Raw genomic sequence first — 14,064 nt, 5'->3', positions numbered from 1 at the left:
CTTAAGTTCTGGAGGTCAGAAATCCACAATGAATCTTCTGGGCTAAAATCAAGGTGTCAGTAAGAGCTGGTTCCTTCTGGGCACTTTGAGGGGAGGTTTCCTTTTTCGGGTTCTAGAAGCCCAATATTCCTCGGCTTGGCGGTCCCTTCCTCTTGTCGCCCTAGCCTCTTGCTTCCATTGTCTTATCTCTTAACAACTGCCTTTGACCCTGCCTCCCTCTTGTAACAACCTTTGTGATTACATTGGGCCTACTTGGGTCACAGGATAATTTCCTAATTTCAAAATCTTTAGCTTAAACACAAAGTTCCTTTTCCCACATAAGGTAACCTTTCACAGGATCAGGGTGTGGACAGTTCGGTGGGGGGGTGGCATTACTGCCTAGCACAGATGTTTTCGGGAAGGTTGTAGAAATGACTGAGATAGAATGGCCTTGGGCACACACAGAGCAGTTTATGTGTCTGGGGGTAGGGCAGGCTTAGCCTCTAGGCTTAAAATCATGGTGAGGCTGTTGGGCTTTGACCCTGCTCAAGTAAAATCTGCGTAGCTTTGCTGCTTTTCCTTCAGACTGGCCGCTGCTGGAATGGCACAGGGCCACTGACTGTAGCTCCTTTGCCTATGGATAATAAGGGCTTGGATGTTCCCTCAGTCCAGAGGGGCTTCTCTGCTTCACTCAGCCTGTTCACAACCCTCCTCAGGGAACCCACTGCCCCCACCCCTTGGCTCCCTTGGTAAAGGAAGTCCTACTGTGGAGTATGGTCACTCGGGCCCTTCCACTCCACTGCTCCCCTTGGGCATCCTCTCAGCCTTTCTACTTTGGAAAACTACCACCACCATTGCTAACATCAAAGAAAGGTTTAAAGGGCCCCGTGATGCAGGTAACATCCATTTTATTGTGTTGGGGCGGCGACGGCAGCCCAGCTCGGGGCAGAGCAACCCTCACAGGTTGTTGAGTTCCAGCAGGGTCTGATCCAGAGTCTGGTGTATCTCCACGTTCTCTTCCTTGGCACTGGCCAAGGTCTCTGTGAGGGGAAGCAGCATGTGAGGAGGGGCAGGGAGACATGAGGGGAGATGGGGGATGAGGCAGACTTGGAATGGGATGAAGGCACAGGAAGACATAAGCATGAAGGAATCTGAGGATCCCGTGCCACGGGCAAATGGACGAATTGACCAAGAGAGAGACAGATGCCTCACTCAAGGCTTTGGGGTCGTGGGGGTGGGATGGGGAGGCCTGGGTCATAAACTACTTTACCTCCTTCTCTAGAGGGTTTACCAGAGTTGGAATCAGAAGGGAAGACAAAGACTGAGCCAGAAAGGGGAAGGCCAGACAGACAGGCTTGAGGCAGAAACCAGACCTGCAGTGAAAGCCCCATGTTGGGATGCAGGGTTTTCCCAATGGTCACCCCAGACCTTCACCACCTTCTGGCCCGCCCTTGGCACCTCCCCACCCATCTCCTCTCCAGTCCTTCCTTCATCCTGGAACCGCAGTGGCGTGCTCGGCACTAGTGACAGGGCTAGGTTGGCATAAGAACGTGTCTCTCAGAGGCAGCAGAGGGCTCACAGCGACTGACGGGATCATTTGTGCCAACGTGCAGCAGTTAAACAGTGACAGAGCGAGAGTGCCATGTGAAGGGGGTTCTGTGTGGGCCACAGTGTTCTGTGGGTGAGCTCAGTGTGGGGGTGGGGCTCACAAGATTGGGGTTGTCTATAAGAGCCAGGGTCTCTGAGGGGGTGAGGAAGTGCTCTCTGGAGGGCAGGAAAACAGCATGGAGACCAAGTTGAGTTTATTAAGCAGCAGAAAGAGGTAGAGGCTGGGTGGAGTGGGTGGATAGAAGGATGAAGCAAGTGCCAAGGTGGGCGGCAGGTGTGGTGGGGGCTCTCTGAGGCGGCGCCCAGCCTGGCTGTGTGATGCTGACCATTTTGCTCCTCCTGCCTGCCCCCTCCCCACAGAGAATGGAAAGAGGAGAGAGAAGGGGCTGAGGGGGCCACACTGGCGTGGGGCTCAGAGGGAGGTGATGTCGTTGAGTGCGTTGTCCAGTTCCTCGCTGATGGCCTTGTACTTCATCTTCTGTGCATAGACCTCGTCTGGGGTGGGGGTGGGGGTCCAGGGGAAGGGAGCCAGATGGGAGTGTGGGGAGAGGGAATGAAGGGAAAGAGGAAAGGAAGGAGAGAGGGTAATGGAAAGAGAGAACAAGAATCAGAGAGAGGTGGACAAAGATGGAGTAGGAGAAATAGGCCAGAGAACAGGCTGGACAGCCCTGAGGGCTCCCTCTTCCCCTCTCTGTATCCCTGTCTCTTTTTTCTCTGAAGGCCAAATCAGTCCTTCCCCTTGGAGCTCCTACCTCCCTCAGGGACATGGGGGCACAGTGCTTTGAATGAGTAGGAGTGCTTGCTTCAAGGGGAGGGTGCTAGGGCCAGAAAGGACAAAGGTCCTAAAGTTGGAGATAAAATTGAGGCTTGCCTGAGAAGGCTAGAAGCACGAGAAGTGGGAATTACGAAAGTGAAAGTATTATCGTAGAATAAAAAGAATATACAGTTTAGGTACAACATTCTTGCTACTACTGAGAAATAGCCACAGATTAGCAAATACCTGGATGTTCATTTTCATCAAATCTAGCTTAAAATAGTATTTTCCATTAACGTCATGAAAACTTAGATATTAAACCAAATCTCTCTATTTTTAATAAAGAGATCTTTGTGATATAGTGCTATTGTGTTGCACTTGGGGACAAACTGTCTAGGTCAGTGCTACTCAAAGTGTGGTCTGAGCACCAGCAGCATTGCCCCTACCAGGGCTCAAGTTCGAGAAGCACTGGAGTGGGCACACTGCACCCAGGTGCAGCTACTTGAATGGTGGGCACAGCCCTGGGAGCTGGTGGAGTCCTAGGTGGTCCAATACCAATTTATCTGGGACATGTAATAAGGGACAGACCGACTTAAACAGGTTTGGGAATTAGGGGAATATCCCTTTACCTTCCAGGTCATCGATGGTCTTCTCCAATTTTGCCACAGACCTCTCGGCAAACTCTGCTCGGGTCTCAGCCTGGGAGTAAAGGTAAGAAGGGGGAATGATAAAAATTAGACCCTCCCAGGTACTTTCACTTAAGTCAACCTCCTCTTCCATCCCTATTCCCAAAGTCCCTGCCACAGGCAGTCTCTGACGGGGATGGGGGCTTGAGGGAAGAATAGGGATGGGAAGGTCTCACCTCTTTTAGCTTCTCCTCCAGCAGTTTGATCTCCTCTTCATATTTATCTTCTTTGGTGGAATACTTTTAGGGACATACACATGCCATCAGGAGGTCGCCTCCACAAATCCTTCACTCCACTGAGCCCACAGGCTACTCCTGATCTTGTCTCCAGGGAACACCCAGCCCCTCCCTGCCTGAGCCTACCACCTCCCTCCCCTGCAGGACCCCATCCTCACTGCCCATCTACCCCCTTCTACCTTGTCCGCTTGGGCTTCCAGGGATTTCAAGTTGTTGGTAACAATTTTCAGCTCCTCCTCTAGGTCCCCACATTTACTGCAGGGGGTGTGTGGTGGGGGTGTGTGAGGGCACAGTGTGGGAGACAGTGGAGACCGCACAGTGAGGAAGGGGTGGAAGAGAGAAGAGAAGAGCAAAGTTGTGAGAGTGACAGCAGGCAGAGTTTGGAAGCCCCAGGCCCTTCCCAACCCCCAGCAGGTGAGAGAGCAGCCTGAGACTTGGGGGGGAAGGTGAGCTGAGAGAAGGCACCACTGCCCAGAAAGGTCCAGAGAGGTCACTACCTCCTCTTCTGAGGCCATCAGGGACTTGAGGGCCTGGTCCATGGTTCGGAGTTCCTCCTCCAGCTGCCTGGCGCGGCTGGGGGCAGCAGTTAGGGGTCAGAAGACAGGACCTGTCCCTATGGCCCCAAGCCTGGGAAACTGCCTCCCACGGTCCAGAGTACCCCAGAGCCACAGACCAGGCCAAGTTTCACTTGTTGCCCCAGGGTCTCCTTACCTCTCAGCCACCTCTGCTCTCTCTTCTGAGCGCTCCAGCTCTCCTTCCAGGATCACCAGCTTCCTGGCCACCTGCGGGAAGAGGGACAGAAGGCACACACCTCTGGTGAGTAGCTGGGAACATCTGTGGTTTGGGAGGGAGGAAGAAGTGGGGCAGGGCTGTCACCTCCTCATATTTGCGGTCGGAATCCTCAGCGATGTGCTTGGCCTCCTTCAGCTGCATCTCCTGCAGCTCCATCTTCTCCTCATCCTTCATGGCTCGGTTTTCGATGACCTTCATTCCTCTGAGGCGCAGGGTGTGGGGTGGAAGTGGGGTCAGGACCAGCAGAGACAGGCTGCCAGCCCCTGCCTGGCCCGCCCTCTGGGAGGCCCCCTGCCCACCTCTCGCTCTCATCAGCTGCCTTCTCAGCCTCCTCCAGCTTCTGCAGGGCTGTGGCCAGGCGCTCCTGCGCCCGGTCCAGCTCCTCCTCTACCAGCTGAATGCGGCGGTTCAGGGAGGCCACATCTGCCTCGGCCTGTGGGTCAAAGGCCAGAGGTCAGGGGGCTTTTTTTTTTTTTTTTTTTGCCTTGGATGAGGATCAGAGAGGTTCCAGAGGATGGTAAGATTCTTCTCAGAAAGAATCTGCTTCCTGACTTCTAGACTTTTAGTCTATTTTTTTCCCTCCCTGCTAACCATCTTTTATCCAGATTCTCTACTCCAGCCCAAAACATGCATTCCTTAACAAGCTCCACTCCTCTGCTTCAGGGACTCTTCTGGCACTGTGCATAGTTTCCTGATGGTTATCTGCAGGCCTTTCTGTACCCACTGAAAGCGCTCCATGCTCAGACCAGGTCTGAGCCCTCCAGACTCCTCCACAACAAAGCCGGGCCCAAGGGGGTGGGGAAAATCGAGCCAACCAGACAGCGCCGCTGCTAAAAAGAGCCAATCACAGAGTCAAGCTCAGTGATGTCACCAGCTGCCAGTCAGACTCCCAGTGAGGGGCTTGGTGTCTAGCCAGGCCTAGGGGAGACATCCGTGGCTCTAGCAAGGGGCTTCCGGACAGGCCCCTCCCCCTCCCCGCCCCGCCAGGAGGCACCTGGAGGCGGTGCTAGGGCAGTGTGAGTGACACATGTGCAGCCCCAGATCTGCAGTAGAAGTAGAACCACGGAGGTTTTGGGAATGGTCCACGGAAAATGATGATACCTTATGAAAATAAGAAGGCAGAGCAAGAAGGGCCTCCAATAAAGGAAAATGAGAGAAGCACTGCAGTTTGGTGTTAAGAGCAGGGGCTCTGAGTCAGCTACAGCTCACCCACTCTACACTTGTGTGACCTTGGGCAATTTATTTAGTCCCCCCAGGCCTCAGATTCCTCCTTTTTAAATTTTAAATCTGAGTTGACACAAGCAGTTCCTCTTCTGTAGGTTAATGCAGGTCTTCTTATAATCAAGACCACGTGGAAGGGCTTGTAAAACCAAACAGGCTTTCTAGCTCCATGCTAGGTGCACTGAAATGAGATTTCCAGGGCAGGAGCTTGGAAATCTCCCCCCCCCCCTTTCTTTTTTTTAAGCTTCCAAGTGATTTTGATGATAAGCCAAGTTTGGGAAATTGTAAAACAGTATGTGGAAAGCACTTGGGCACACTATCCGCAGAGTCTGCACTCCATAAATGTTAGGTTATCCTTGTCTCTCCCTCGGAGACAAAGACCTTGAGATTTAAGACAGGAAAGGAGAAAGGACCAGTGTAGGGGAAGAAGTGAAAGAGGGAAGGGATGGGTGGCAGCCCTGGGGGCAGAGCAGGTAGAAAGTAGGTCCTGGGTGGTATTGAACAGCAGGGGGAAACTCAGCACCATATAAAGTCATGGCTTGTCCTCCAGGTGCTTGAGGCCACCTAGAGTGACAAAAGCTCATCATGGGCAGAGGACCAGATGACTCAATGTGGAAGGATTCTGGGGACAGCAGTGGGGATTGGGAAGAATGACTCTGGGGGACCTTAGGGGTCTACTCTAGAGAAAGATGAGACTCTATAAAAGGAAAACTCTCTTTGTGATAGTGGGATGACAAATGGCTCTGAAAAGTCTGGGAAGTCCTGCGGTCCTCATCACAGGGCTGATAATTGCCATTTTCTACTTCTCAAGCTCTTCCCAGTTATAGATGCTGCTGTCCAACCACAGGACAGGCACTACTGTCCCCACTGGATAAATGTGAAGAGAGAAGGGAGAAACTGAGGCATTGTGTAAGTGAAGTGCTGTGTTCAAGGTCATACAATAAGTCCAGGTAGTGTTTGCTACTGAATCCTGGCACTGCTGCCCTGCATCCCCGGCTCTGTCCCTGTCCTCCCCTCCTCCCCTCCAGCCCCCACCCAGCTCCTTGGGTTTCCAGTCCTGCCTCCAGCTGCACTGGGCCTTAGTTATTTATAGAGCATCAGACACACAGGGCTGTCTTTTCGAGCAGCTGCAGGTCAGTTCCCTCCCAAGTGCCAGGGCTGGTGGAGAACCAAAACCAAGCCTGGAGGTCAGAGAAACCAACCTTGGTGGGGAGGTGTTGGGGAAAATGGATAATGGTCAACATAAACAGTAATGTCACCTCAGATCTCAAATGTTCAGACCTACTTTTGTCAATCCTACCATACCTCCAATCATAGACTCATTTTAATCCTGGATGGAAGGCAAGTGGAGAAACTGAGGCAGAGAATGGTACAAGTATCATAACCAAAGTCATTTGGATGGTCATTTGGCCATTCTTCAACCTCAAGGTGGGGGCTGGGAATGGCGGAAGGTAGAGAAGTCTGGTTAGGGGGATGTAGGGTGGACAGAGAAATATCAGAGTGAACAGGACTTGGTAAGGTGGCTGCCTTGGCATTTGTGGCCCTGTCCTTCGGTCCTGTGGCCTGGCATGGTCTCAAGGCTGACAGTTTAATGAGGGTAAATGAGGGGCCATTAGAACCTGAGCTGGGCCCCAGTGCACAGCAGGGCTGCTGGAGCCAGAGGTCAAGGCCAGGGAATTTCTAATGGCCCCCCAGGGGTGTAACTCAAGTCAGGCCCCATCTCTGGATTCCTCTCCCTCCTCCTCCTCAGTAGTACCTACACCCACACCCCACACCCTGCAAATGGAGCTACAACCTCTTCTCCACTTTCAGCTAGAGGATTAATTGAGGTAGATGGTAAATTCTTGTACCACCCCCCCCCCCCACGATGACTAACTGCTTGATCACTGTGCGTTCTAAGAGCTGGAACCAAATGGACTTACAAGGCTGCGTCTTCTGGGGGAAATGGTGTGTGATTTTGATTTACCCACTGCCTTAGATTTTGTGCAACCTTGCCTTCGCCTGGGTTTCTGAGAGGAAACTATTTCTGTCCTGGTGCTGGGGATGTCCAGGTCCCCTTCTCCCTTCATTCCTGTATCTGGGACCCCTCCCAGTGCACTCTCCCACCATACCCCAGGTACACACTCACATCGGTAGCTTTCTTCTCAGCCTGTTCCAGTTTCTCCTGGGCGTCCTTCACTGACTCAGAATACTTTTCCACCTCATCCTCTGTCCCCTTCAGCTTCTTCTGGAGGGCCTGCTGCTCCTCCTCCAGCTGGGAGGGAGAGGCCTTGGTTAGTTAGGCCGTGGCCCCAGGAAGGAGGCCTGGCTGTGGGTGAGGGGGCTACTAAAAGGTACTTAGAGGCTGTCAGGTAGGAAGCAGGAGAGCAGAGGAAGGACAGTGCAGCCAGCGGTGTTGAGAGGGACCTGATGGGGCTAGAGATAAAGCTCCCAGCCCCAGGAAGCTGGGCCCATCATTGCTCTGCAGGGCCAGGTGTGGAAATTGGAGACTGCAGCTGCCCAGGTATGGTGGGTGAGATTAAGTGTGGCTTTGGCTGGGTTCTTGATGGTAATGTATAAGTCCAGCCCCCACACTGGACGGGAAAGCCTGCCATCGCAGGCCTCAGGCTAGGGGGCACAGGGCAAGACCTACCCCTCCCTCGTTAGGGAGGAGGGCGCTGCGCTGGGTCCGGGGCCCCCACCTGCTTGCAGCGGTCCTCAGCCTGCTTTTTGTCGGCCTCGGCCTGCTCGGCACGGTCGATGGCATTCTCCTTGTCCAGCTTTAGCATCTGCATCTTCTTCTTGATCGCGTCCATGGCTGCGGTGGGGGGCGGGCCGGCCGGCGGGCAGTGTGGACTGAACGAACTGGGCTGGCTGCGCGGACTGGGCGCACGGGTGGCGGGCGAGGAGGACCAAGCGGGACTGGGATGTCCCAGCCGCGCGGGCGCCTAAAAGCCTGGGAGGGGCCGGGCGGAGCCGGGGGCCGGGACCCTCCCCCACCGCGGCCCAAACCTTGTAGGGGCAGAAGCTCAGCCGGGTGGGGGAGCGCGGCCGCCCCCTGCGCCCACCCCCCTCGGGACCGCCCTCCTCGAGGCTCCTCCCCTCCCCCACCCCCCCAGCCGTCGGAAGGTAAAGTAGCTGGTACAGTCTGCTGGAAAAACTCTGGTCTTGCGGAGGGGAGGGGGACCCTCGGGCTGGGGGCTCTTAAGTTCCTCTGAGTGACAGCCGGGCCCAGTAACAGCTGCGGTTGGGGCCCCTGGGGCTATTTCGGGGCGTGAGCTCACGGCAGCTGCGCGGGCGCAGGGACCCGCGTGCCCCTCTCAGCTGCAGCAGTCGCTGCCCTTAATTTAGAAGTTTCCTGTAAATCCCCCTGGATTAAATGTCTCTTGGGAGGCGGGGCTCCTCCGTGGTTCGAGTACCTCAGTTTACCCCGAGTCCCAGACTCTGGGTCAGCGTTTCTGACGTGGTAGTGACAGCGGTGAGTCTCACCAGGGACTTGGGGAAGCTGAGGCGGGAAGGGAGCCCAGGGTCCCGAGCCAGTGAGGTACGAGGCCGGGCCTGCTGCCCCCGAGGGCGGGCCTGACCTCTCTTCCCCTCGCTTCCCCTTCCAGCCCCTGCCCCTGAGGCAGCGCCCCTCCTACGGTGGCGGAACGGCTAGGTACCCAGCTGCGCGCCCCGCTCGCCCTGCCCCCCACGTGCCCCGCATATTTTCCGCGTGGCTCCCGCGGGGCCCGACCCGGCGCGCTCCCCGCCCCCACCCCCGGGACGCGGCCCTTCCGTCTCCTTTCCCTCCCCCGCCAGCTTTCCAATCGCCGCCGCTGCTCCGCGCGCCCTGCCTCCCTTCCTTCTCCTTGCGGACTCTGTTGTCTCCTCTTGCTGGTCAACTTTACGCCAAAATTTCTTTTCTGCCCTTTTTTGGGCTGTTTCCCCGTGGGGAGGCGGGGCCGGGCTGAGGCTGGGAAGGCGGGGGTCAAGGGGAAGAGTTCCTGAGCTCCCGGCGTCGGGAGTCGGGGGCGGGATGCCTCCTCTGGCTGAGGCCGCCACAGCGGGAGCCGCTCCCGCGTCGGGAAGCGTGAGCCCCGGGGTGCGGGGCTGTTTGTTTTCGTGCTTCCTCGGGCGGGGTGGGGGGAGAGGAAATGGAGAGCCGCTTCGGAGGAGGGGGAAGGGGAGTCCCGGCGGAGGAAACTGGGAGGGAGCGGTTCTCCTCGCTCCCCTGAGGCTGAGAGCGTTGGTGGGGGCGGGGGGGGGGGCGGCGGCCTGGCTTTTGCACGTGGGGGCGGGAGCCGTGGGAACCGAGGGCCCCGGGCCCGGGCCGCTGGGGACGGGGTGCGGAAATGTATTTAGATCTGCTCAGCTGTCTATATGCTATGCATGGAACAAACCTGACCTCGCAGTGTTCATTGCGACCATCCCCCTGTTTTCCCCAAACTCGTGGAAGACACCTCCACCCTCCCCAGTAGCCAGTGCTAAACCCTGGGGGTTACCAGTCGCTCCCCTGTCCCTCACTTTCCACAGCCACTTAATCCTGTGGATTCTACTTCCTACACATGATGTCTCTGGGGTTGTCTTGGACAGCTCCTTACAGTACCCCCTGCCTGTGTCTGCTGTGGTCTTCCTCCTGGGTCCCCAATTCATATGTTCTTTCAACAGAACCTTGACATTGTTACCAAAAGTCTTTTAAAAAGTTACTGCCAATAAGATACTAGAATACTCCCAAACCCCTCCCTCCTGCCGCTCTCTTTTATGGGTAAAAATCCACTTTTCTTAATATGGTATATGAAGTCCTGCGTTTTGGCCCCTGCCTACCTCCCTGCCTCATTTCCTTTCATTCCCAGACTCACCCCCAATACACAGACTTGTACTTCATGCTGCATTCGGACTGAACCACATGCAGGACCTGGAAATAACCATACTTCTCTTAAAGCTTCCACTTTTTATGCGTTCTGTTCCCTCTGTCTAGAATGCTCTTCTGTTGGCTGATTCTGATGGCCTTAAAAACTCAGATCAAATGATGGCTTTTCTGGGAAGCCTTCCTTGGTCACTGCACGTCTCATTCCCTTCACCTAATAGATTGGTATTCTTGGTGTAGGCTCCTATAATTCTCATAGTTCCTGTTAGAGTTGTTCTTGTACCTACCTATGTGTCTTCTTCAATGGCCTGTGAATCCCCTGGGAACAGGGACTTTTTCAACTCTGAATCCCCAGTGTGTAATACAGCATCAGGCATAAGAGTTGACACTTGATAAACTTCTGCTGGGTAAATTTTTTTATGCACACAAAAATATTAATACTGTCTGGATCTAAAGGAACTTATGATCTAGTGCAGTAGTTCTCAGACTTTTTTTCCAGCTAAACTTTTTGGTTTTAGAACCTCTTATATTCTTAAAAATTAAGAATAGGGTTTGAAGATCCGAAAACCTTTTGTTGAAGTGGATTATATCTATCAATACTTAACATATTAAAATGGAACCTGAGAGGCACCTGAGTGGCTCAGTCGGTTAAGCGACTGCCTTCAGCTCAGGTCATGATCCCAGGGTCCTGAGAGGACCGAGTCTGACATTGGGCTCTCTGCTCAGCAAGGAGCCTGTTTCTCCCTCTGCCTCTGCTGCTCCTTCTGCTTGTATTTTCTTTCTCTCTGTCACATAAATAAATAAAACCTTTAAAAATAAAAAAAAGGGAAACTGAGAAAAAATTTTTACAAATTAGTTAAAAACAATGGAAACCCATTATACATTAACCCTGTTAACATAAATGTTTTTATATTGATGTATAATTAACATATGATGTTATATTAATTACACGTGTACAACATATTAATTCAACAATTCTATACTGTCACCATAATGACTGTAGTCACCGTATGTTATTACAATATTACTGACTGCATTCACTACACTGTACTTTTCATCTCCATGACATTTATTGTATAACTGGAAGTTTGTACCTCTTTTTTTTTTTTTGGAAGTTTGTACCTCTTAATGCCCTGTATCTATTTCGTGTTTTGTCCATCCCCCCACCTTCCCTCTGGTAACCACCAGAATGGGGGGGTAGGGGTAGAGGGAGAAGGAGAAGCGGAAGCAGACTTGTTACTCAAGGATTTAGATTTAATAAAATTAATTTTTAAAAACTGCTTCATCAAGGACATTAAGTGAGGCTGGCATTTATTTTTTAAATTGCTAGTGCATGATGGTGAAGAATTACGACAATTATCCGTACAGTTTGTGCCAGTGCATTAGGTGCTGAGGCAGTTTTACCCACCATTGTTTCTGCACTGTCAGTACAAATGTTGAGCACTGTAAAGAAGGAAAATAATGTCTTAGTGTTATGAAAAGAATCGTGAACTTATGGACTCCTGAAATGGTCTTGGGCACCAGTAAGTGCCCAAGGACTACATTTTAAGAACTGCTGGTCTAATGGGTGTTCTAGGCTCTCCCCAGAAGGCTCCCTGAGGCATCTCGAGTAAGAGGTATGCGATTGGTCACAGTTCCTGAGAACACAGCAGGGAAGTGGCAGCAGGAGAAGCAGCTGTTCTGGGCTGATAGCTGGAGGGATTCAGACAGTCTGGACTACCACTTGTTGGGGAGGTTGTAGAAGGGATTTGAATGCTACGGTTCCCAACTCATGATGTTAGGACATTGAATCTGGGATGAGGGGGCCATAGTGGTATGCACTGGAGTTGCCAGGCCTCTGCGTCAGAGGTGATAATGCAGCTCTATTTTCCAGTGCTTAGCATGGGCATGGCTTAGCAAATATTGAATGAATTAATCATAGGGGACAGGAGCAATGGTAGGAAGTTGGCACCTTCCCTAATGGGCTGCTCTGGGGAGGACAAAGTAATTCCATCTACTTTAAACTTACTCTGATGGGATAGGAGTAGAAGATAGCTTTAATGTGAAATGGACCCAAGAATAGTAGTGGGTGATGTTTGTGTTTTACTTGGAAGGAGAGACAAGGAAATAATCTGGGCAACAGAGCTGGTTAAAGAATCATGCATGAGAATCATGACATGCCTGAGAGGACCGCCACCTGGTCCATGCCATGGGGGCAGGCGGGGGTAAACGTGGAAGGAAGTGGAAACATCTCCCTCCCTGACCACTTCCCTCCACCTAACTCCAGATTAGTAGGGCAACTGGAATGGGGCTACCAGTACCTGCCTGGCCATGAGGGGAGCTGGGCCCCCAGATGAGGTCTTACACCAGGGTCAAGCTTTTTCAGTTCTTTTTCTTCGAGTACTGTTCTAGGCAGGAGTAACAAGGCCTGGGAGGGCCTACAAGTGCCCTGTCAGCAGTGGAACCTACCTGATGCACCCTCAGGTTGGATTCTTTGCTTGTTAACAGCCTCGACCAGATCTGTGGTCATAGGTCTCTGAGACTCAGACACTTGTAACTTATAAGCTTATTCTTTTCCTCAAATCTGCTTTTTAAAACTTTGAATTTGATGGGGCACCTGGGTGGCTCAGTGGGTTAAGCCTCTGTCTTTGGCTCAGGTCATGGTCTCAGGGTCCTGGGATCAAGCCCCACATCAGGCTCTCTGCTCAGGGGGGAGCCTGCTTCCCCTTCTCTCTCTGCCTGCCTCTCTGCCTACTTGTGATTTCTGTTAAATAAATAAATAAAATCTTTAAAAAAAAAAAAACAAACTTTGAATTTGGGCAGGAACTGGATTTGTTCAAATACTTTCAGCAGTTATGAAGAACAGAGTGTCCCCGGTAGCCACAAAGAGCAGTGGCAGCTGCTGTCCCAGCCAAAGAATGACACTTGGTGAGGCATAGGCACTGGCCGGTGTGCTAGGGGACAACAGGAATAGGACTTCTCAGCTTCCGAACTATGGTGACTTTGGGGATCTGGGTACAAGCAGGAAGAAGGGGCTGCAGGGGGCAGAATGCCACAATGTATCCCCAGCCCATTTCTGAGCCTGATGAAATTGGTGATAGAACTGAATCGCATTCTTTCCTCCACACCCTCTTTCCCTGAGGGGACTCCCCCACCTCCTCATAAAGCCAGGCAGAGGTCGCAGGAAGAATCACCTTTATTGGAGCATGACCTTTTTGGGGCTTACAACCCCGTGGCCCCCAGGGTGGCTGGGGGTGGGGGCAGACAGTATCAAAAAAGGAGGAGGAGAGCCAAGGCTGTGGGGACTGGCTGGCAGCTGTTGGCAGGGTGGAGCGGGCAGGAGCCCTGGCAGGTTCAGACTGAGGTATAGCGGCGTTAATACTCTTGGAGCGTTAATACTCTAGGGAGGGGCAGGCACTTAGGGGGCCCTAAGGCATGAAGGCACTTGGAATCAGGGACGGGACAGGGGATGTGCAGCGGGACTGGGTAGACCAGGCCCGGGGTTTGGCAGGCACTTTGGGGAGTGCTGGGGTTGGGCGGGTGGGGCCCGACAGCCCAGAAGGCTTTGGTAGTGGCAGGCACAGTCTCTGGGCTGGGTCTGCATTAAACAGAAGCGGCTGCCCTAGTGCTCGTCCCGAAGCTCTGAAGGCAGGAACTTATACTGTTGTTGCCGAATCTGTGCCAGCTTCTTCCGCGCCTCTTCTAGCTCTCGTTCCTTCCGAAGCATCTCTTCCTGTGCGGCAATGATCTGAGGGATGGAGAGCAGGGGCTTGGTTTAGAAGTCTGTGCCTTAGGGTGCGGGGTCGCTGGGGCCCTGGCAGTGTCCTGTGGAGGGTCTAGGGCAAAGCTCACCTGGGCAATGCCCCCAACCATCTTCTCCTTCACCACCACTGTCTCATTCTCTTGGTCTTCAAAGGCTGCGGCCTTCTGTGCTGCTTTCACCAAGTTATCCGAGGCTCGCTTCACTGCATTGCCGGCAGC

General features: G+C 53.1%; 2 protein-coding genes across 6 annotated transcripts in view; both read right to left on the bottom strand.

The window, feature by feature from the left end:
• Positions 1-870: 870 nt before the first annotated feature.
• Positions 871-8,083, bottom strand: TPM2 (tropomyosin 2). Of its 4 annotated transcripts, none has more exons than XM_044265411.1 (9): positions 7,958-8,083; positions 7,405-7,530; positions 4,355-4,488; positions 4,140-4,257; positions 3,975-4,045; positions 3,761-3,836; positions 3,204-3,266; positions 2,971-3,040; positions 871-1,019 (listed from the first exon to the last, which is right to left on the bottom strand). In XM_044265411.1, the coding sequence occupies exons 1-9, from the start codon at positions 8,069-8,071 to the stop codon at positions 937-939; spliced, it is 855 nt and encodes a 284-aa protein (XP_044121346.1). In that variant the 5' UTR covers positions 8,072-8,083; the 3' UTR covers positions 871-936. The 4 variants fall into 4 exon arrangements, with proteins under 4 accessions (XP_044121346.1, XP_044121348.1, XP_044121347.1 ...); XM_044265413.1 differs by lacking the exon at positions 3,761-3,836 and adding an exon at positions 3,443-3,518; XM_044265412.1 differs by lacking the exon at positions 871-1,019 and adding an exon at positions 1,428-2,082.
• Positions 8,084-13,261: 5,178 nt separating this feature from the next.
• Positions 13,262-14,064, bottom strand: part of TLN1 (talin 1) — a 32,448-nt gene continuing 31,645 nt past the window's right edge. For both annotated transcript variants that reach the window (XM_044265387.1, XM_044265388.1), the window contains 2 exons: positions 13,936-14,064; positions 13,262-13,831 (listed from right to left, as the gene is read on the bottom strand). In XM_044265387.1, coding sequence (XP_044121322.1) covers positions 13,706-13,831; positions 13,936-14,064 — 255 coding nt within the window. In that variant the 3' untranslated portion in view covers positions 13,262-13,705. The remainder of the gene's footprint in view (positions 13,832-13,935) is intronic.

The sequence above is a fragment of the Neovison vison genome, chromosome 9 (assembly GCF_020171115.1).
Source record: "Neovison vison isolate M4711 chromosome 9, ASM_NN_V1, whole genome shotgun sequence".
NCBI classification, from domain to species: domain Eukaryota; kingdom Metazoa; phylum Chordata; class Mammalia; order Carnivora; family Mustelidae; genus Neogale; species Neogale vison.
The sequence above is the reverse complement of the archived record's forward strand: the minus strand, read 5'-3'. Positions and strand labels throughout refer to the sequence as shown.